Source organism: Lycorma delicatula, chromosome 6 (genome assembly GCF_047948215.1).
Source record: "Lycorma delicatula isolate Av1 chromosome 6, ASM4794821v1, whole genome shotgun sequence".
NCBI lineage: Eukaryota > Metazoa > Arthropoda > Insecta > Hemiptera > Fulgoridae > Lycorma > Lycorma delicatula.
Window position 1 is genome coordinate 122526248 of NC_134460.1, and position 25378 is coordinate 122551625.

At 28.1% G+C, this 25378-nt stretch overlaps 1 protein-coding gene across 3 annotated transcripts in view; it reads right to left on the reverse strand.

The window, feature by feature from the left end:
• Positions 1–25378, reverse strand: part of plx (PTB_TBC1D1_like and TBC domain-containing protein plx) — a 344267-nt gene that overhangs the window by 278198 nt on the left and 40691 nt on the right. For 2 of the 3 annotated variants that reach the window (XM_075368468.1, XM_075368467.1), the window contains exon 2: positions 16021–16236. In XM_075368468.1, the coding sequence (XP_075224583.1) occupies positions 16021–16236 (216 nt within the window). Of the gene's footprint in view, positions 1–10839; positions 10966–16020; positions 16237–25378 lie in introns of those variants that run through there. The other variant, XM_075368470.1, reaches the window with a different exon arrangement.

The window sequence follows — 25378 nt, forward strand, 5'->3', positions numbered from 1 at the left end:
CCTTTCCTATAACAAAATGTTAATAATTGCATAGTGCAGTTGTCCTTGGAATTGTAAATGTTGCTACCTATTTGTAGCATTTAATGCTTACAACTTACAACATTTAAGTAAAAAAACAACAAAAGAATTATCAGAATTAAGTATAAATCTCTGTTTGAATCTATGCAGTCATAACTCTATCATTTGGTAATCTAACAGTGTCTCATTAAATCAAACAAAAATTTAAAACTATGCACGGTTTTTAATGTAACAATCCTGCAGAAATGTTATTTAAATAGAATTCATTTAAATTTTACTTCCCCCAGTACAGAATAACAGTTATGTTCAACAAAACACTTCGTTAACATATATGAATGAAAGCATAGTACAATAAAATTTAAAGATTACAGGACAATAAGTTTGATTTTGCATTCTGCAAAAATATTCCGTAATTCTGAACAGAAATTAGAATATAAAAATTGGAGCATATGATTACAGAATGATATAAATTCAGGAAGGGAAAGGGACAAGAGATGCAATTTGATTAACTCGCTGTTAAAGAGAGACATATAAAAAGAGATAAAACAATGAGTATATATTTTACAGTCACAGAAAAAGCTTTCAACCATTTCAAATGGAATAAACTAATGGAAATATTAAGTAACAAAAGAGAGTAGATTAATTAAAGAGTTGTACCTGAAATCTAATACAGTTTTGAAAGTCAAAACTGAATTATTTGATCTAGGAAGGGGATAAAAAAAAGATGCTGCCTATTACCAATCTTGTTTTATATGTATGATCAAAAATGCTCCAGAAGAAAATGAAGAAATCAACAAAACAATATAAGAAGAAGGACAATAAACTGTATACAATTTTCAGATGTATCAGGTGTTTTGTAAGACAGAAAGTGCAAGGAATTCAACAAATGATCCTAAAATTAGATCATCTGAAATGAAAATGAATGAATGCAAAACTAAGTCAATGAGGGAGGACAGGAGAAAACAAACCAATGAATGCCTGCAAAAAAAAAATAATTGAACAAATAAAACAGTATGGTTTAGAGTAGATACCATATTAATAAATTATTACAAAAATAAAAAGAAGAATAGTAACAGCTAAAGAAGTATTTAACTAAAAGAATTACGTAATAAAATGCACTCTTCAGTAAAATAAGAATTAAAGAAGCATCTAGTAAGCTGTTATGTTTAGCGAACGTTTTTCTAAGGATGTGTATCATGGACACTAAGGAAAAGGGAAGACAAAAAGCTAGACATTTGAAATTTGAGAATGGAGCATGGAACATTTGAACTGGAGTTGATTAGATACTCAGACAAAGAAAAAAATGAGAAAGGTGTGTGAACGAGAATAACAATTCTGAACATAAAAGCAAATCGGCTGCAGCGTAAAGCGAGGGAAAAAGGTTTGATTAAAACAGTACTAGAAGTCATCAGAAGAAGTAAAAGAGAAATTAGAAGAATGTAAAATTATGGGCTTCTAAAATGAAAAGAGAGTTATTCTTAAAAAAGTTTAGTTGGGAGTAGAAGAGAATGGAGATAGAAATGGTCTTAAGGGACCAACTTCTGGACAAACAATTAAATAAAGATGATATAAATGAATTTTCAAAACAACTTTCAAACTAAAAAATACAGATTTAATTAAAAGTTTAATTATCAAAAGATGTGAATATGGATGGGGAATGCACTCCTTAATAGCTCAAGTATACAAGTACAATCACATATGAGCAATATGCCATTATTTTCAATTAAAGGAAAAATATTACATATTGAGTAAAACAAATTATGAATATGTTAAAAACAAGAATGTTTTCAAGAAAAGGACAAATTATTTGCTAAAATATTCAATTTTGATCCATTCATTAACAATTTAACAAAAAAAAATAAAAATAAATAAACTTAGTAAATCACATTTTCTCTGGGGAGCCATGGCAAGGTAATGAAAAAAATGTAAACTATTAATAATTGTTTTATTAACTAATAGTATGATGTGAAAAATGAAAAAAATGGAATGATTATCATTTTTAAATACATAAAAAAAATGATTACCTAAAAACTAATTAAACTTTGTAAGTAACAAATTTTTATTTATTTATTTATTTTTTATCAAACTGTATCTTCTATTATTCATATCAATATATTTTTTGAATGTGGAACTCATTAAATACTCATTCATTCTAAAATCACAGTTCCTCCTTCACTATTTTCCTTGCAAAGAAGATAAGTTAATGATAAATAATACTATACAAATAATATACAAAGTTATAGTGAAAACATAAAAGTCAAATAGGTCTTCAAATTTGGCTTTAGCTATCTTCCTCAGATCATTTAAAGATGTGGGATTCTTTGGAACCAAATCAATGATGAATTATATTTATCATTATTACAAACATTTCTGGAGTAAAACATTACTAAAAAACGTTCTATTAAATGTAATTGTCAACATAAAAGCAAATACAAGTTGTTTCAAATTCATTGTCACCATGAATATATATAGATTACCGAGTGATTATAAATGATCAGTAAGTGTGGGAATATATTTTTTTTAATATAAGATTTATTTAACCCATCAAGTAAGCGTAATGAAATGTTTTCCATAAAAATCGGTACATTAATTTTTTGCTTTACTCTTGTTACAATCTTTCTATGTGCAACTATGTAGCACTAAAGTTTGTAAAGTCAAATGGCACTAGTCAAAATTCTGCTTTTATGCAATAATAATAATAATAATCATTGTATTATAGTCAGTCCCTGTAATGAACTAAGAAATGTGGCACATGTAGGGCTAGATATAACCTGAATTTTTGTGGGTTTGGCAAGCTGACATGCAGCAGTATATTCATCTCAGAGAAGTCAGAGAGGGATACGATTTCATTCCTTACTTAATTAAATAAGTTACGCAAGGGATCTATGTCGGCAATAGTTATGTAAAGTTTCAGGAATGACTTGTATCTCATGATAGCCACTTATATAATATTTACTTCACATTAAAACCATTCAGACATTGTTCTATAACAGTTTTCTGAATGAAAATGTTTTGAACTGATTTTATTTTGATTAGATCTCTATTTTTTTATAAGAAAAAATTGCAATTTTTTGTAAAGTATCATTGACAATTTTTGAGGTTATTTCGGAAGTAGAACAATCTCCTAAATAATATTGAAACCAGATTTAAAAAAAAGTATATTTACCTATAAAACCTAACAAATCTATCATAGCAACTAACAGCAGCAGAAACAAAAATTTATACAGCTAAGTTATCACAAATGAAACAATTGCAAATAATGTAACATTTTTATTGAAGCTTTCAGTAAATATTAATTACAGCTTAAACTGTATTTGCATTTATATTAATATAAAAAGATGTACATAAATAGTGGCTTTTAATTATTACTACTGTCAACTAGTAATAACCAGAAACATAAATATAAACTAACATTTTCATTCAATTGTTATTTTCCTCTAGATTATACATCTGTTTTGTATAGTTTTCAAGTACAGGTTAAAGACAATAGATTTTGTTTATATAAAGTACATATATTTACATTTCTCATCACAAAAGACAGCTTACTCAAACAGTTTAATAGAATATGGTTCATAAACATACAATCTAACACTGCTGAAGTGAATATTTATAATTCTTTTCATCAGATAAAAAGAGTAAATAATTTAGCAAATATTCAACCTTTGGCAAACATCTAATACAAAAAATTAATTAAAAAAAAATCATCAAAAATTGACTGTTTAATTGATAAATAATAAAACATAATAAAACAATTCCCAAAACAAAAACAGTTACACTTCATTTTTATTTATAAGATCATCCATCCTCTTGCCAATTTTCATTTTCTTCTGTTTCCAGCGAAACTTTTCAGTTTTTTGATAGTTACCATTTTCTTTTAGATTTTTCACAATTTTTTACTTTTTTCAACTTCTCTACTTTACAACCCATTCTACTGATTCATCTCCTGTCGTGATATGATACAATTTATTAGTTATTTTATCAAAATTGCCCTCATTAAGCTTCTATTCTTATTCTTGCTCCTCATCAATACTACATTTTTCATTCCACCTACCCGTTCAGTTTTCTCCAATCTTCTTTTTATTTTTTTTCTAAGTCTCTATTCTTCTTATTACAAAAATACTTCACACATTCACAAGATACAACCTCAATTCTAACTCTATCATATACTAAAGACCACATTCTATGATATTTCGTAAGAACTAATACACTTAAATTTGATGTATCGATTTCTTTTCAGGTGTACCGATAATAAGAACCTTTTCTTTCTTTCTTTTTCCTGTTTAGCCTCCGGTAACTACCATTTAGATAATTCTTCAGAGGATGAATGAGGATGATATGTATGAGTGTAAATGAAGTGTAGTCTTGTACATTCTCAGTTCGACCATTCCTGAGATGTGTGGTTAATTGAAACCCAATCACCAAAGAACACCGGTATCCACGATCTAGTATTCAAATCCGTGTAAAAATAACTGGCTTTACTAGGACTTGAACGCTAGAACTCTCGACTTCCAAATCAGCTGATTTGGGAAGACGCGTTCACCACTAGACCAACCCGGTGGGTTGATAATAAGAACCTAAAAAACTGAAATCTCACATTTGGAACTTCCTAAATTTCAAAGCACTGAGCATTTTGGTACAAATACACAATTGTGAAAACTACTGAATTAAGGATCAAGAAGAGTACATCTATCAACATTGCCCCCACTTATGTATAAATGTGGTTGGTCAATAATAAATGGTACGCATTACAGGAAAACTATAGGAATCAGTCATTTTAGAATTGTCTGTGTTACTTAACAAAGCCTGTTTAAGAAAGTTTAACTCGGGCTTTGTATAACAGTTACCAGGAAATGTAAGTATTAGCTCAGGCAAAGTTCAAATTATCTACATAGTTTATGTAGACAGCGGACTACAGACAGTCAACAATCTACAATATTCAAATTTGCTTTTTGCTCTCTTTACCTAAAACCAATAAGATTTTAGAACCAATCAAATAAAAGTTTAACAAAAATGAAAAAGTATTAGTTACAAGAGCCAAGATTTTTTTAAAAATTAATTGCAAGAAGAACAATAAGTGTTTCCCATACTACTGTATGGAAAAGAAAGCTTTTTTTATATAATTTCAACTGGTCCTTACAACACCAAATAAAAATAACACTAATATTAAAGAATTTGGTCTCGGATTAATAGGAAACCCATCAGGTTGGTCTAGTGGTGAACTCGTCTTCCCAAATCAGCTGATTTGGAGGTCGAAAGTTCCAGCGTTCAAGTCCTAGTAAAGTCAGTTATTTTTACACGAATTTGAATACTAGATCGTGGATACCAGTGTTCTTTGTGGTTGCGTTTCAATTAACCACAGGAATGGTTGAACTGAGACTGTACAAGACTACACTTCATTTACACTCATACATAACATCATCATTCATCCTTTGAAGTATTATCTGAACGGTAATTACCAGAGGCTACACAGGAAAAAGAAAGGATTAAATGGAAAACTGCTCTGGTATCTACAGGTTGTCTTCTTATACTCATTCATTACTTATCCTTATCCTTGATTGGTGTTTATGTCAGCTGCCAGTCTATCCCAATCAGACAGACTATGGATGGACCATCCATGCTTCCATAATGTGAGGCAATTTAATCAGTAGGCTATCCCAGAGAATCTTGTGTTCAATCTAGGGATTGCATAAAAAGCCTAATCACTAGCTCAGGTGGTCATCTGATATAGCTGAATCTTCTACTACTTCAATAATCAAGCGAACAATCAAACGATATATAACAATCCATTATATGAATGATAAAATTCAAATTTAGTAAAATTTTTATTTTAATACTTCTTCAGATATTAAATTACAGCCAGTCAATTTCTGAGGGCAAAGTTTTGCGAGAATAAATTTATTATTTAAATATAAACATTAGATTAATGTTTTTCAAGGAATAAATTTAAAAAAAATTAAACTAGTTTCACCATTCTTACAAAAAAAAAACTGTTCAAATAAAAATTATTTTCTAATATTATCTATTTACTTATACAGTTACATAACAAGTACATAATGTAAATCTATACTTATTTTATTGTTTGTCGATAGCATATTTATCATACTGATAACAAAATTTTATTGGTTTAAAGTTGTCATTAAGTTATTTTTTATGTTCAAACCTTATCAAACGGTGAAAGATGTTTAATACTGACAATGTGATACAATCAATTACATTCTAGTTATTTGTCTTATAAAAAGTGTTACTTATAGTTCATAAAAAAGTCTCACATTTAGGATTGTTTTTATTTCTATATTTTTAAGAAACATTAATAACTTTTTTAAATAAAGCTTTTATTACTTTGCAAGAACAAGAAAAGCAGGTATTTATAATTATTTTCTACTGTAAAATATTGGAATTCTGCTTGATAAATAGTTAAAATTAATTTTAATAGATTTTATTCAATTTTAAGATATGAAAAAAATTATTACCTTGTTTTTCTGTTCATAATATAAAGTAAATTCACTTGGTTTTTCTGAAATTTTGTTTATTTTACATTTAAAAAAAAATATTTTCAAATATATTTTCAAACAAAATCCTATCGATAAACAGTTTTTTTTTTTCGCATGAGGTAATGAACTTTTAAAGGAAAATGTTATTTCTTTTTAAGTCTGTTAACAAGCTTACCTTTAACAAGCATAAAGTAATTAAAAGCTGACAACAGAGTTGCTATATTTTCCCGACACTGAGATACTGAAGCTGAATTTCAAAAACTGATTTCTCGATTTCAAGAATTTCCCTTACAGCTAGCTGTTTTCATTTAAAGAGAATACATTAAAAATACTGGTCATGTATAGTTATTTTGTGAAACAGCCAAATTTCCAAGCCTATTCTATACTAAGTTGCGAAAATAGGGACCAAATACATCCCACAAATTATAATTCCAAATTTCCGCGTTAAATTTAAAGTAAGACATTTGGGTTGAGTAGTTTCATTATCAATTTAAAATTTTGAGTTTTTGGGCGATAAAAGTGAAAAACTTAGGCGTATTAAATGATAAATTTTAGGATGGGTAGTAAATATTTTCAAACTTTTATCTTTACATTATTCTCTTAATAAGAGAATAGATTCCAAAGCATGCGTATAGTAATTATAATATAAATACAACTGAATTTGTTATTTTAAAAATTGCTTAAATTCGGCACATTTCATATTTGCAAACTATGGTCGAATATTCTAAGATAAAAGAAAATTTGCAAATATGTACAATAGATACATATTGACTACTCTTATATTAGGTACTCTCAAATATTAGAGAGCAGCCATATTGGATACTCTCATATTGGGTCTTTGTATATACAAACTATGAGTATCAGCAATTATTTTAAGCCTACTGTTACTTGGCTGAGATATTTAAAAAATAAAAAAAATCGACTAAAATTGTATTCTTGTAATTTTCAGGGGTGTAAAAATTTTGCAAATTGTTTTTCTGAAAAGTTTATGTATTACCTAAGCGTAATATTATTTCTAAGGTGTTGTTAATACATCTAAAAAGTCAATAATTAAGATTTCACAAACCTCCTCCACTCCTCAAAAAATTTAAAAAATTTAACATGATAAATGCTCTGTATATAGATACTTAGCAATAAAAGTTTGAACAAAATAATTTCATGCAATCTGAAGATGTTTACCGAAAAGCAGTGTGTGTCATACATACATCCATCTGGAAAATTTTTTTTTATTGATTCTAACAGACTCCTTACAGCTAGTAAAAAGCAGTGAGATTATTTATACAAATTTCATTTATATACATGCTTTTAATAAAACATAAAATATTTTCATAGAAGCAATTAACTGTGTTCATTTTTAAAAATTAAAGTGTAAATAAAATAATATCTTATGAAAAAATCTGACAAAGTTGTTATACTTTACTGGGATTGGTTATTTATTCTTATATAGTGAGAAAATAATGATACATTAAAATAAACAATAAACGATTTTAAAAAATTTAAAAAAAGTTGATATTTTTAAACTTTGATCAGCTCCCTCACCCCCAATACCCTCCAAAGTATTTTTTTTTTTTGGTCACGCGCAGTACTATTATGCCCAGGAAGACAAAAACTTCTGTTAAAAAATATGCAATAAATAAAAAAATTGCTTTTTCCTATTTTGAGTGAAGAGGAAATTTTGGAGAAATTTTTTTTTTAATGATACGATATGTACCCAAAGTTGCAAAGATTTGATAAAAAGTTGATAAAAGTTTTGACCCCCAAAAGGAATTTTTTTTTTAGTCAAACATTTTTGGGGATAGATATTTATCCCCCATATATATTTGTTTCTGTACAAAATTTCACCGAGTCAATCCAGTCAGAATTTAATAAGCTTTAAACTCTACAACACACGTATATACGAACATTACTCCCACTTTTTTTGTTTTTTGGGATTCCTAAGTCAAGAAAGGTCGAGAAATGCAAAATTCATACCCCATTTTTTTAATGATTACCATACTTTCCTTTTTTGCAACCTTTAGCCCTACAGAAAATCGATATAATCAATAAAACATACATGCTTACTGATGAGACCGAGTGAGGCTTTCGTTGAGCATTTCATTTTTAAAGTATTTTTTTTTTTTTGAGCCAAATAAATAAAATAAAATATTTACCACTGCGACAGTCAGGTTTGGTGAAAGAATAACACCAAAAACGACATATTTATTTTTTTGATCTTGTTAAACTTACTTTTATAAATTTATGGTCGATTTCGTTAACTAATAAACTTTTACGTGTTTAAAAAGAAATAATTTTATTATCGAAAAAATCATCAATATTAATCGCAGGTTCTAAAAATTATATTCTGTGTGAAATCTAACGGTCGAAGTAGGCGAGGCTTAATTTCAACTAGGTTATGGGAGAACCGTCCAACGTTGCCAAGTTCCTTCAACATTCACATGACAGATTAGGTACTGTTCCATCATTCTTGTTTTGATTACTTTAATAGCTACAAATAATTACTGATCTTCTATTGTTCTGTCATTAATTACAAAAAAAAAATAATAAAATAAATTATAAATAAATAAAATAGATTGAATCCTTTGACTAAAACACAATTTAAATTGGTTTAAAATTTTCGATTATTTTAAACAATTTTTAAAAAATACATTCAACATTGCTTATAAAAAAATGTTAAATCTTTATTATTAATAGTTTAATTTTATTACTCTTTTAATTAATCTCATTACAATACTAAATATTTTAAAAGTTCTAATGAAGGAAATAATTTAATAACTAATTTTTTCAAGAGAATAAACACAAACACAAATTTCACTCAAGAAACTATACCCTACCTTTTTTCTATTTGGCCTACAAAAAGGTATACTTCAAAGGATGAATGAGGATGATGTGTAAGAATGTAAAAGTAACTGCCTTTACTAGGGTAAAGGCAGTTACTTTTATACAAATTCAAATACTTGACTTAAATTTGAATTTGTACCTTAAAACTCTCTATTTTGAAATCAGCCGATTTTTCAATGGTGTGTTCACCACTAGACCAACCCGGTGGGCTCCTCTCTTTTTTTGTTTAGCCTTTGGAACCACTGTAAGTTATTAATTCAGAGGATGAAGTAATAGTTTCTTAGCCCACCAGGCTGAGAAACTTTCAAGAAATATAAAAAATTACACACCTGAGTAACAAAAAATTATATTCAAGGTAAGTTCAAGTAAACAACTGTTAAACATGAAAAATCATGTTAAGATGTATTAATGGGAGTTATATCAATTTTATTTAACTAGAGTTCTATTAATTTTATCAAAAGTAGTTAATTGTATTAACTAAGAATAATGATATAATGGATCATATTTTGCTAGTAATAAGTGAGGCAGTAAGTTTTCTATTAGATTAGAAAAATAATATACAACTTAAATCCAGTCATTTGGAAAAGAAAATAATATTTTAAATGTACAAGGAATAAACAAACCGATTACTTGTTATTTATATGTACACAATTGTTAATGAAATCATTTAAATTAAAATTATAAATTTATTGTTAATAACCAATACCAACAATCTGTAACAACATTTATATATAATTATAACTTCCCTGAGATCAGTAGGTAATATTCTATTAAAATATTAATAAATGGTATGTACGGTGATGAAAAATAAAGTAAATAAATAATATAAAATTATGAAAAAAAATTCTATTATTACATTTTCAACAAACTACTTACTTTAGACACTGTAACAATTTAATTCCCAGAACAGCTACGTAGTGTCACTTGTATGGTAATCTGATTGGAATCACATATGTAATTAAGCTTGCATGTTTTAACAAACTAATGCTTACGTAAACCTCAGCCAATAGAATCAGCTGTAAGTCCGCAGTTATGAAAACAATAAAAATCTGTGAGCAAACTTCATCATTAAAAACAAATTATCATAAGTGATAAAAATTTGGTATAGCAAATTAACAATAGATTTTGTGTGAAAACTGATAAAAATGACGCTATTGATCTAAATATTTTTTTTTATCTTACCCTAAAAAAATTTTAAAATTGTTGAAAGCGATATACAATACTTCAAGGATAATATTAGCTGCTACTATATGATTCCATATATGTAGTTTTAATAGGCACATTATGGGAATTAAATTGTTACACTTTTTATTTAAATGACTAGTGCTAGGTCTGATAACAGGAAAATATTAAAACAATCAAGTTATCTTACATTTAAATTATTTATTTTTAACAGCTTCACTAATTAACTCTGATAATTTTATAGTTTGTTAATCGATTCTAAGTAGACTAAACATCACATACTTTGATAATTTATACGTAAATAACTCACCTGTACTAAAATCTGTTCTATATTGTTAAAAATCCACAATCAATTTATTTAAATATCATCAGTATTAATTCAGTTGGAGCATGTTACAATAAGTGTACTCATAAACTGAACACGCTTGATAGAAATTACAAGCGAGAGTGTGCAAGTTATTTAATGAAATAAACAACAGAAAATACACATCTGGAGTAAGAATAGAGAAATATTATTAATTAGTAAAAAAGTAATTCACATGCTTAACGCAATTAAAAAAAGGTATAAAATCAATTAAACAAGTGTATCTATTTACTTTATATGTTTGTAATACAACACAACACATTTTACTAAGAAAAGAAGTGGAATGTAACATTTAAAACTCTAACGGATGGAAAAAGAACATTCTCATTATATGGCTTTCTGTATAACTTTCACAAATTTACTTGCATGATAAAAAATAAGTAAGTACAATAAATTTTGAGTTGTTTCACTTTAATTTTTGTAATAAATCTAAAAATTTTTTTTTTGGATATAGTAAAAGTTGAAGTAGAAGAAATAGATGTGTGGTAAAGGCTGACAAAAATGTACGAATATGGTTGAAAAACTTCAACTTGGTTAGTAAATTGAAACCTTTGTTTCCGCTATCAAGTCAGCCATACACTTATAGTAAAAAAATTATCAATAAATAAAACCCTTCATGTAAAAAAAATCTATATAAATGAGACATAAAACTATTAAATCTTACTGAACTATTAGTACAACAAGTTTCTTATTTGAATAACACACCCGCAACCGATCTTAAAATGACCAGTGATGTTTTGCAGTGATTGGGACAAAAAGAATTAGTCTGAAGTCAGTCTTACACAATTTTTTACATCTAATTATAAACTGCATTTCAGATTCAAAAAAATTAAAATGAAATTGTAAACAGTAAAGTAGGAGTCTCACAAATATCATTTCTTCCGGTCAAAATACAAAAATTCTGTAATATAAATAAAACTGTTTTTAACAAAATTATACTGATCTCAAAAAAGGTAGACACTACATTTCTTTTATCAAAATCTGTTATTAATTTAGAATTTTGTTTAAAAAAAAATACATGTTAAATAAAACTCTTACCTGCCCGATTTCATTTATTAAACAACGAATAATCATAAGAATAGTATAATTTCTGTAAATGCGATATGTATTACATATAAATGAAATCGGGCCGGTAAGAGTTTGTAACAACTTTTTCTATTTTTTTTTTCTTATACATGGAATGTAATTATATTATATGAAAATTTAAACATTGTTTATTATCTATTGTCTATTACAGTGGTTTCCAAACTTTTCTGAGACGCGGCGTCCTTTTTCAATTAAAATTTCTCCATGGCGCCCTACCCTAAATAAAAGTATGATTACTCATAAGTATGAGATAAAAATAAATGAAATTCTGCAATTTCATAATTTTTTTACTGTATTAACATTAAATTAATAATTATAAATGTCTTTGTTCAAATAATTATGAAGATTTTACAATATTTCGCGGCAACCCTCTGAAGAGGCCGCGGCGCACAGTTTGGGAATCACTGGTTTATTACATACATTTAACTGTACTTTTTTTTAAACAAAATTCTAAATTAATAACAGATTTTGATAATAGAAATGTAGTGAGTGTCTTACCTTTTTTGATATCAGTATCATTTTGTTAAAAACAGTTTTATTTATATTACATAAATTTTTGGTTTTTAAGCGGAAGAAATGATATTTGCGAGACTCTTACCCGTACCGTCTATAATTTCATTATAATTTTTTTGAATATCACTGCGTTTCGTTAGATAATTCTTTTATTTTTTTATGAATTACTGATTGTTATCTTATGGATTTATTATTAAAATTTATTGCCTTTCTAGAACAAACAAATATACATTTTTGAATTTCACGGCCAATTTTTTTTTGTTGATACTCATATAATTTACTTCGTACCATATTTTACCTTTTTTAATGACCTTCAGGAATCGTAGATCTGTGATGTAATTTTTCACTTATTCTACTTGTAAGTGTAACCCTCGATTTTTATCGTATCCGTGGACATACTTTTTATATTATTACGTGAACTTTTTTTTTATCTCTCCATCAATTAGTTCAAATAATTGTAGAAATAAAAATTCTAATATACAATCTAATTGCAGAATAAAAATTTTACCATCGAATTTTATTTCTGTTTTATGCAATAAATCTTTGTTGCCACATTTGTAACACTTTCCTACCGTTCGTGTTTTTTGTGTTTTATTAGCAGCTGTAATCGCTTGCAAACTAATACTTTTATTTTTCTTTTAAGGTGATGGCAATTAAAAAAAATTATTCATCTTCAGTACTTTTATTTACATACGAGCATTTACTATAAAAACTGTTGTATATTTTCTTTTAAATTTTATTATTTCAAGTACATTATCAAGTTTTGTACGCTATCTAGTACTATCAAGAAGAACTACCTAGCGGCGCGATTCGTAAAGTCACCTTTAAAAAAAGAAAAATTGACATGTGTTCATAAAATGGAAAAAATGAACTTCGTGATACATCAGCGAAAGGCAATAAATTATCAAAAACAAAAACAAGAGTAATTAAAAAAAAAACAGCAAGTTGCTTTCCCAACATTTGGAAATCTCCCAATCTCACCGAAAAATTGTTTTTAAATTAAAAATTTATTGGATTAAATGTTTTTTATATTATATAATATGAACAAATTTCTAATTTTGACATCAAACTGTTCACGAGATATTCAGTGAAAGAATTGTAGAAGATAATGGTTTTACCAGTTTATAACTCTGCTGATTGTTGGGTTCAAATTACCCACCATGGTAGAATATAAAAAAAGGTAAGTAGTTTTAATTTCCGGGGTGGGACTCCATTTGTCCTGCGATAAATCTCTATTTGTCTCAATAGCGGGAAGGCGGCGACTGATGCTTTTATCCGATTTCGATGGAGGAAGCGATGGCCCAATCACCAGAGGCCGCCAAATTATCTTGGAGTGTGGTTGGACCATAGGCGGTCATTCACTCGTCACGTCCAGGCGGTGAGTGAGAAAGCTGGGCAGACTGTCAAGAACTTGGTTAAGTTACTATCGAACGTTGGAGGACCTCGTACCTCGAAGAGGAGGCTGTACGCGCATGTGGTGAACTCAGTTCTTCTTATGGCGGTAGGGCGTAACAGAAGACAGTTGGAGGGAGTACAGCGCCGTACGGCTCTTAAGGTGGCCTCTTAAGGAGGGATTGTGGCTGACACAATTCCTGACCGGCCAAGGAGTCTTTCGTTCATACACCTGTATGGACGAAGAAGAGCTGAAGACCCGTTCTGCCCCTACTGTCGGGAGTTAGACACGCCGGAACACGTGATATTCCAGTACCCGAGGTGGGGCAAGGAACGCCGCGACTGTACTGCCGAAACTGGGCATTTCGAGGTGGGGACCATCGTTGGAACGATGTTCGGTGGACTTCGACACTGTGACGGGGTTTGTGTCGGGAATACTGTAACTGACGCATCGTGAATCGAGGGGGTTAGGGACAGCTCCGTACGGAGCTGCCGTTCGCCCGTGCTTGCACGGGTGGACGGTGGTGATGAAGTACGGGGACTCTCGAGCCCCTGACCTAAAAGACTGAGTCTCGGCGAGACCGTTCCTCCGTGGGTGTCTCCGTTAGAGGCAAAGCCCAAAGGACCGAGTCCCGGTAGCTGGGCGATGGAGGCCGGGAACGGCATAGCTGGGCCTGGCATTTCCCTCGTCTGGCGACTAGAGGCAAAGGCACCTCCCGTAACCGTGTTTATGTTTAATTGGGGGTCTGGTTTCGGGAGGTAGGGAGAATAAAAATGATTACATGGACAAATTTTTATAAGAAACATTTTCCCAGATCTTGATGTCTCCAGTTTCCAGTTCCAGAAAAATGTTATCTCAATGTTATTTTTGGCATTACAGTACCGCTTTCCTCTTATTTAATTGTTTAATAATCAGAGGGGAAAAAAAAGATAATTCAGCATTTCATATAAAGCGTATATAGTGTTTTCCTCCAGTCTTTACTCACAGATACTGTTAAAAATAAATTTAAAAAATTTATTTTAACAATTTACAGCATAATTTTAACGGTTACACTTAACTTTTACTCAAAAATTAAATAAGTAGATAGATCTTAAAAATATTGCAATGGAAACTGGAAAAATGAGGGATTTGTAAAGTTAAAATGTAAATTAAAAAAAAAAATTTTTAATCTATAAATAAACTAAATCTCCTTTCATTTTATTTATTAATTTTTTCTTTTTATTTACCATTTTCAAAAATAATTGCAAAAGCCTACATTAAAATTTAATTTCAATAATTTATATATTTTTAGTTAATTGCATTTATTTAAAAATAAAACAAATCATAAGCAAGCTAAATGAAAATGGCAAAAAAATCACTCAATAATTTGGTTCCAAACGACACCAAAATTAAACAATATTGGTTGCAGTTTCATAGTTTGCTGTTGGCACTTATTCGACCATAGCAGTTGATACCACTTAAATAAAAAAATATTTAGATTGAATTGATAAATTCAATTTAAAAATCATCATACTTGAAAACAAAAATTAAAAATTTAAGAAAATACCGTACGTATACAACTTGTTATACAATTTTTTTTTTTTTTAGTCGCAACTATAATGATCATTAATGAATATGATGGAATTGACTCATTATAAATCTTCTAGACCTTGCCATAAAAATGTAAATCTAAATCCTTTAATAATGCAAGTGAACGTGCTACAACCTTAACTCTGAGGCAGACATTAGTTGTTTTTATAAACAAACTCTAGTTTTATATTTTACCCTAGTGCAAAAAAAAATCAAAAATACTTTGTATTTCTCTTTCATTTTCTCCTTCTCACTAATAAATGAAAAGTCAGAGAAGGATTATAAAGTTCATATAAAGAAAATAAAACACATATCTGAATGTGACAGGTTTCACTAAAGCTTAAAACAGTAACTCAATAATGGTATAATTTAGTAAATGTACAATACGTTAACCTAAAAAAAAAAAACAAATGGTACACAATGGTATATGAAATCATTTAAATTACAATTATAAATTTACTGTTAATAACCAATACCTATAATCTGTAAGGACATTTATATATATTACATATAATAGATAAAAATGAAGTAATAATAATAATACTCAGAAATAAAAACATACTCACATCATCAGGATCGACAGTTTCAAATAAATGACAATAAAGCAGGGGAACATTGGTATCTCTAACTGTGTATGCAAATGAAACAACATTGCCGTGTGAAATATTCAGTCTTGAAACTAATGATATGGGATGACAAAATAAAGGAGAACTATCAGTTCGTGAATTATTACTGTTTAACAAATATGCTTTTATTTCACCATCTTCTACACCAAGTCTTATCTGAAAAAAAAAATTTATTACTGTTGTAATATTTATCATTTTAGTTAATTGAATAAAGTATAAAATTAAAAAATGTACAGATATACTCATAAACAACTAAATTAACTGCCAGTTACTCTGGCATAACTGTCATTCTCAGAAAACTCCATCTTAATTAAACAGGTACTGTAACAAAAAAGAAAATAAACATCTATTTTTAATAATCATTGGTAAAAACAGTTACTTCTTTGTGATTATTTAATCAGAAATTCAATATGTTAATAAAATGTCAAAAACAAACTAACATTTCTTAGTTAATTACATGCAAGTTACATTTTAATGTTAAGTTATATTTAAACGCAAGTTAAATTTACATTTATTTATTAATGCAAATCCATATATTTTTAAAGAATTACAGTAAAACTTTTGTTTTAACATTTTAATATGGGTAAACCCAATGTGTGTTAGCTACATATTTAGGAACAAAGCTACAATATAGGACAGCCAATTGAAAAGCTGAATATGCATTGTTAAATAAACAATTTTATAACACTACAACTATAATATTTATAAAATTTACTTCACTGATAGTATAGAAGTTGGAAATAATGACTGTTTTTTTTTTTTTTTTTTTTAATAACTTCAATTTCTATTTTGCTATTGATTTTATTTGATTCTTCTGAAATTTTTTTTGAGAAGTTTTTCTCTTCATTAATAATTGGAGACAAATCTAATCCTCATTCGTTTTACCAGTGAAAGTTTGGCCAAATGAATTATCATTCATTAGGATATTCAGCATACCACACAATTCTGAAAATTTTCTGGAAGTCAAGAGAGTCTCATTAGCCTATCTAAGGGTACCTCTTTAATTTCAGAGAGAAAATAATTTTTATATATGCATTATGTTGAGTTGTCAACATAAAAGTTTTGCTTAAAAATAAACCACTTCCATCCTCGCTAGAAACGCCCCAGAATCCCAAAAAGGTTGGGTAAGGTACAAACTCCTGTCTAATGCTATCTTGAGGTAGGTAGTTTTTGTCAGGCACCAAAATTCCACAGTGAATACAGATTGCCTTTTCTCACCTTTTTATCCTGATCCAGTCTATCCCCTTATTTTCTGTGGGAATATGTCGGATTCCTACTGTATAGATACTGTGCATCATATACGTGATAAGAGTGAATTCCACTTGAATGAGCTTTCTGTTTCCAACCGTTGCAAAATAAGTCTAAAGGCTTAAGTTCCAATATTATATAAAGCAGAATCAACTAATCCCTTCATAACTAAATCGTAATGCAATACCTTCAAGACATAATTAAATTATATTTATTTGATTTAGCATATGCAATTCAAGATTTTCTGATGTTGCACCTTTTTTTATTCACTTTTTGCCAGAAATCAAATAAAAATTACAAGAAATACTGAATGCCATATATTTATTTAATGGAAAGAAATTCAGCCTGAAAATAAGTTAAAATAAAAGTAATCAAATAAGGCCTGTAGAATGAAATAAAAAGATTAAACATTAAGGTCAGAGGACATAATAAATAATAAGTAGTAGTAAAATAAAAAAGGGTAGAAGAAAGAATCAAAAGACTGGAAAAACAAAGAGCTTTAATACAGAAAATAATCTGCTGTAATAAAATTTGGATCTAAGAATTAAGATGAAAATTATTCTTTAAAATACTTGTGTGGAGTGCAGATAAAACATAAAAGAGGGAAACCAAAATTCCAAAAAATTCCTAAATTCCTACAGAAAAATGGCTAAAAACCAATGGAAAGTACAAAATGTATTAAAATAAACTGGAGAAAAAAAGATGCTTAATGTTCCTTAAAAAGGAAGAAGTAAGCTGCTGTGCCATATAGTAATTTTTAAATAAAGAACTGTTCCAGTCTTTAAAGGGAGAATATTGTAAGGCACGTTACAGTTCAAATATAATGATTGGTACATATAAATCTATACATATTTTCTTTTTTTTTTTTAAATGTAGTAAGAAAAAAATAAATTGTTTACATTGTGAAATGTAAGCAAAGACATGATAGTCATGTCCTAAGATCAAAGTTGGACTTTCTGATTTATAATATTAAATAAATAGTTATATTGATTAAGCTATCTATACTAAGGGTATACTGTATAAATAACAAATTTTTATAAATAAAAAAAATAAATAAATAAATATCAGGGATGAGGTTAATAAATATAATAACTGGAATTTGTACTTAATTATAAACTAATGTCATCGAAACTATTTATCAAAATAAGTAAAATTTATTTTCAGGTTTTTTAAAAAGATTAACTACCATGAATACAAATTTTTCAACATACCTACCTTTATCTAAAAGACAAATTTATATTAGAAAAAAAAACAAACTATCAGTAAAATAATAATTAAAAAGAACCTTATGTATATATCCTATCTTGTATCTAAGGATGGGAATTCCAAAAAAATAAGCATTTGCATGAAAAGAAATTGGAGCTGAGTGTTATTTTCATAAAAAGCTCTCTATCAATCGCTACACCATAAAAATCTATTTTAATACATATTTAAATATATAACTGATTTATATACAATTACTTTAAGAGTGAAGGCAGTATGATCTAGGTTAATGGTGTTTGGTAAAATTAATATTAAGTTCAGCTTTATTATGAATGAAAATAGGCTAAGAAATTTGTTTTCTATTTAACGTTTTGTTCTGCCAAATCATGCATAACCGATTTTCTTAATTTCCTTTTATTAGGATTTTCTTAATCCTAATAAAATATCACTTTTTTTTTAATTAACTGCTTTTATTATATTTTTTAATATACTTTTTAAGTGGTATAAATTCACTTTTTTTTGTTAAAGTCTGTATCCTTTTACTTTTTTAATCAATCCGCATTAAATTATATTTGACAGTGTCAATGAATAAATATAATGAAATTCATCTTTTTCACTTTATATGCTTAAGCAGTTCTACGTGCTCCAGGAACCAACCATCTTCTGCTTGAGTGACCCACACCTCAGTGAACATGTGGTGATTGTCTCATTGTTAATTGAGTCCTTCCACCTAATCTAGGCAATTTTGTAATCTTTTATGTTATCGGTTGGTTTGTATGCTTGTAAATCCTGTCTTATATCCTCACTCCTTATCTAATATACCACAACCTCCTACTTCTCACAAAAAATTCATTTCAGAAACTGAAAAATTTGATCCTGATTCTATTTGAAAGGACCCTGTTTTATATGTTTTGTAAGCAAGAATAAATGCTGTCAAGAATAAGTCTTACATAATCTTAGTTCAAGTTTCCTTCTAATTTTTCTTTATTAATGTTTTATTAATCACTAGACTTAAGTTTAGAGATATAAACATTTTTATTAAATTTTTTTATGACAAATTGTATAAAATATCGTACTCCTTCGTGGCTGAATGGTAAATTATATTATTAGGCCCACTAAAAGGGAAGACCAAGATATAAGGTTTACAGTTCAGTCAGATGATTCTGGATAGCAAAAACGTTTGTAGATGGTACAACAGACTGAAGAATTTTCATAAGTGTTTTTTAATGGTGGAAGAAAATCAATTTGCTACAGTCTACAATGATGAATACAAAATCATTGATCACAAATACACCCTTCCTATTCTGAATGAAGACATCTGTGATCTTTCAAGCATATGAAGGCAAGACAAAGATGTACTACCAACAGTGTCCTTAGACCACTGTTTTAATTATTCTGGTTTCACGGCCCACCTTTAGGTAACTCGTCCTTAATATCAATATATATTTCTTTCCATTATGGCTTCTATCCTGTAAGTATTCTGTGTGGATTTAAGTTAAATGGCCACTGGATGTATGCTAAGAATGTTGGATTTTTAAAGTTACTCTTTAGTATAAGTTAGTTTAATAGTACATGGTTAAGCCTACAGACTTATCTGGAGGCTTTATTTTATACCCGGTAACTGACAGGAAAACACACACACACACACACACACACACACACACACACACACACACACACACACACACACACACACACACACACACATAGAGGGAGAGAGAGAGAGAGAGAGAGAGAGAGAGAGAACCAGAGAGTATTGTTTCTTTGGATATCTAGAATATAAAGCTGTACATTTGATTACTTACATGTGATGTAAGGAGTTTTTCAGATTTATTTTATAGAAACTGTAGATTTATCTTCAAAACAGAAGACTGAGTAATAACTAAAGTAAAAGTAAAGAAGACTTTAAAGGGGACTTAATCCGGAAAAGAAGATTACAGTTTTATGGACATTTATGCAGAATGGACAACCAAAGATTGACAAAACAAATATTTAATTTCTACATAAACAAAGTCACAAAGACCAATTGGTTTAAAGAAATAGAAACAGATCTAAAACCATTAAACATTTCTAAGGATCTGTGTAAAGATAGAGATAAATTTAGAAAAGCGATTCAAGAATCTAAGTTTCCAGAGAGAAAGAAAAAGAAGGGTATAAACCTGAGTGGAAGGACAGAAGAATGATGGCAACAACAGAGCAAAATAATGGAAACTTTTGCGAAAAGAAAAAAATTTATCAATCATATTTCATGAAAAAACAAAACAGCAGCCATTAGACAACTACTTGTCTATCACATTCCTGTCATTTTTTTATATTTTGACAATTATATAATATAATAATTAAATAGGCATTGTTTTAGTGAGAATACCATACATTTGAATGCCCTTTAATATGTAATTTGTTTGCAACAAAATCAAATCGTATACTCTTCTGCTTTGAAATGCCTACAATAAAACAATAAGCTTATCATAATTATTAAATATTTATTATGTTATATATAACTCTGTCTTAAATATGTAATAACATCCTATGGGTTCATTTTACTCAAAAAGTCAAAACAAGTTTTCAAAAAAACAAAATGTTATTAAATCATTGTTTGACACCTATCAGTATGAATCTTGTAGAACGATATTTAAAAAATTGAAAATTTTACTTTAACCTTTTGTTTATAATTACAAAGTACATTTTTGGTAAAATCAAAATAATGTCTTATTGTTAAAAAAAATAACAATATCAATCCACCTCTATTAAATCAGACAATGGAACTCCTATCAAATAATTTAACACAATACTTTGGTTTACAAGAAAGCGACTTATTATGCTTTTGTTACCATTCTTTTCTTTTCTCATTCCAAATCCTGTAAGAAGATAGTGTGACCATTCTCCAAAGGTTTTCCTTTCCTAAGCAAGTTTTTTTTTCTATATAATCTAGGCGCTCTGATATAATAAAGGAACAATGTTTCTGGTAGTCCTATTAGTAACTCTCTAGTTTGGTGCAATGAAACAAACCAGGATGAATGGTACAATAAATGATCCATGTAGCTGTTAAATTTCTTAATTATCACTTATACAAAAGTGCAGTTTTGTTTCATTCTCTCAAGATTTTTATTATCTATAACCCTACTGGTCTAAACAATATTTGCAGGACTAGGCACCATCATTACATTTTGAAGGCACTTAATCTAGCCTGTTCAAATTTCTGTTACATGTTACCACACACCAAATATTTTGTAAATAATTTTTTAATTCTATAATCCTTGCTAAAAAGAATAGCAATTTATTCTTTAAAGAATAACAATATCAATCTCCATCAAAACAAAACAGAACTGTTTTTGTGTTAACTCAACAAAATACATACACTAATAAAAAAGAGACTTTATGCTTTAACAAATTACTGAATCATTTTAAAAAATCTTCCCACCAGCTTACTTAAAATAAAATTAAAAGATTTTCTTTAACAGAAACAATATTACTCTGACACTGGATTTTTAAATAATATTATTACAAATTTTAAAACGACATTGAATTTTCTGCATTGAGGGTTCAATGTGTGTGTTTAAATACATACTCAAATAATTTTCATTAATACCTTCTAAACTATGAATTATTTTTTATATTTAATATCTTTGTTTATGTACCTTAACATTATTTCATTTGTTTATATCTTACATAATTAATACAGATTTTAATCGTATCAATTATTTATTTTATAATTGTATATTTTGTGATGCTTCCCTAATCAAGGTTTTACTACAAGTTTCCCACGATCCATCTGAGCAAACTCTTTTTTTCGTTATGCATTTCTGCATATCACATTAATTTCTCACATGATTTACATAATGTACCACTCATAACAAAATATATATATATATGTGTGTGTGTGTGTGTTTATGTATTCTGAACATTATAAATGAAAACAATGATTTCAAGGAAATATACATGGCAGTTAAATTTCCAGAATTTTAATATCTTGTACAAAACAAGAAAAATGAATAACTAAAATTAAAAATGGAATTGTTGAATATTTTCAGAAAATTATAAAGTAAAACTGTAAAAGAAAAGGAAATGAAGATAGCAACAATGAAATAGAAGAAAGATCATAAATTTATAAACTACCAACTACCACATAATTCAGTACTTTTTTTATGAACTTTAATAAGTTTAACAAAGCAAAAAATAAAGTTCTGCAAAAAAATTAAAATTATATTAATGACAACGACCTCAGAATTTAATTACAAAAAAAAAATTAGACAAATTTTTTTTTCAAATGAGAAATAATTTAGCAAAGATAGCATCACTTTACTAAGTGACGGAAAGTGGACTTAACTTCAGATACCCTTTTACTTTCACTGAATTGAGTACAGTCAATGCCAAATTACACCTACCATCCATTTGGATAATAAGTTCAATGAAGGTCACGGCCTGCTTTTTGTTATTTCTACATGTAATACAACGGCCCCAATCAGATTCCTTTCTATACTCAATACAACAGGAATTCTAAAATATAAAAAAATGTATTTATTTACAAATGAATAAAAAAACAGATATGATTTCAATAAGTAAACCTTAACAATTATTGTATTTTAATTAATTATTCGATTAGTTTAAATGATAATACTGAGTATCAATTACTTTTTTAAGTCCAAAAATATAAATTTCACAAAAACGAATTATGTACTAAATCATAATCCTTCATTTGAGAAGGCAGTCTACAGTAAAAAAATCAAAATTTCTACAATTCTCCTTTTCTAATTAGAAACTATTGTTGCATGGTTACCATTGATGGTAAGATTAAATCGATACATTTATTTTATATTTTTAAGCTGAAAAAATATTGAATTATATATGGGAATTGTTTTTAATGCTAATTTCTGGGTCAGAGAACATGGAAATGGTAAATAATACCATATGCAGTGTATTTGTAATGTGTCTACTAAGATCATTTATTTGTCATAAAATCGATCTTAAAGGTTCAAAAATGAATATTATATATATACAGTATAACCCAGTTTAACCGATTTCCATAATCCACACAGATTCAGCATCGGAAAATGTTAAAAAAATACATTTATTTTTTTACAAATCTCACCACATATTTTCGTTATTTTGGTCCAATGTTTTTCTAATTTCAAGCCAGTAAGGGCTTGTATGAAATATACATAACAGATACACTTAATTTTTTTTTGATCAGAAACTTTAGATTTTTCACATTTATCCATGAGCAAATTAAAGATTATAGAATTACAATTTAGATAAATCAATTATATCTCTGTGTTAATTAACTTAAGTTTTTGTAGGTAAAAAAAAAGAGCATTGAACTCGCCCATCCTTCCTTCGAAGAAATACGAATGACGTAATACTGTATTGTCGAATACTGTATGTCGGAATTCCTCTTTGAAAGCATATCTACACAAAATTAATTATCTATAGACAATTCGAATTCATATACTGTCACTTACCTAAAATTGATTTTGATCAATTTTCTTCAAAATTGATCTGTAAGTAAACTTTTATTTATTATTAAACGTAATTAAATTTCTGTATTTATAACTCGCACTTCTTTTCATTTTAATAAACGGCATAACATTTGCTGATTATCCGATTTCTTTATTCATCCGCATCACGAACGGTTCCATCTAGTCAATGAACCTGATTATAACGTATCATTTATTTTTGATTTTTCAATAAGGAATTTTTGAAATACAACAATTATACTTACAGGCAAAATTTAAAATTCCATATATTGATAGTTCGACTGCAATCTCAGTGCAACATATAGATAAGTCATACATATGAGAATTTTAATGAAATTTTTAAAAATTAATATCGTACATTAATATCGTAAATTAATTTCGAAAATAAAAAAAAAGTTATTAAAGCTTTTCCGAACAACTATTACCTGTAATATGGCAAAAAGCAAAGTTAGTTAAGTACTTCAACAATAAGAATTAGTTTTGCAAATGCTACACTTATAAAAGCAACCACGTTTAAAAATGCAGCTGTTTTGCTCAGCTTTCTCAGCATTTGCGTGAAGTTAAAATTAAGATCTTCGCTCAACGATAAACTTGAAGTTATTACTACTAAGTCCCTACATATTTATAATTTTGTTATTTATTTATAAACTTATTTTCGAAGCATAAAAAAAAACATTTAAAAAGATTATTTATTTTTATCGATTTATTAAACCAATTTTATAGTAAGATAACTGCTTTATAGCATAAAACAATATCAGACGACATTCTACAAAAATAAAAATGAATAGATAATTAATTATTTAGAAAGTTTATGCACATTCAAAAGTCAATAATCTTGGCATAATAAACTGTTATGATGTATATATCCTGCTTATCATCAACAAACAAGAAAAATGTGTAGCTCTACCGTAGTTTTTAAATTTACCATCTTTTTGTTATAATTATAACTAAAAAAAAACCTTTTTAACGTATAAGAAGAGAATAAGTCAATTATGAGACAAACATTAGTATTCAAATAATTATTTTTTATATACTCTATTCTAATGAAAATAACACAGACATGGCATAAAAAAAAGCGTCAATACGACGCCTTTCACCCGAGTTACGACCCTCGTAAGTTATATAGTACTTCACCATAATACCGTAATTCAGTACTGTACAAGTGTACAAATGTAATACAAAAAATCGGCAAATTAATTATTTAAGGTTAATTAGATGAGGTTGGCGAGCGAAGCGTGAATTGATATTGACCGAAGTTTAGATACTCGTTTAATTTGATTTTTGTAATTTAATCGTGTTAACCTTTCATTAAATATATCAATAACTGAAATCAGTCGTCGAATTATACGAATAAGGAAAAATGTAAACACAAG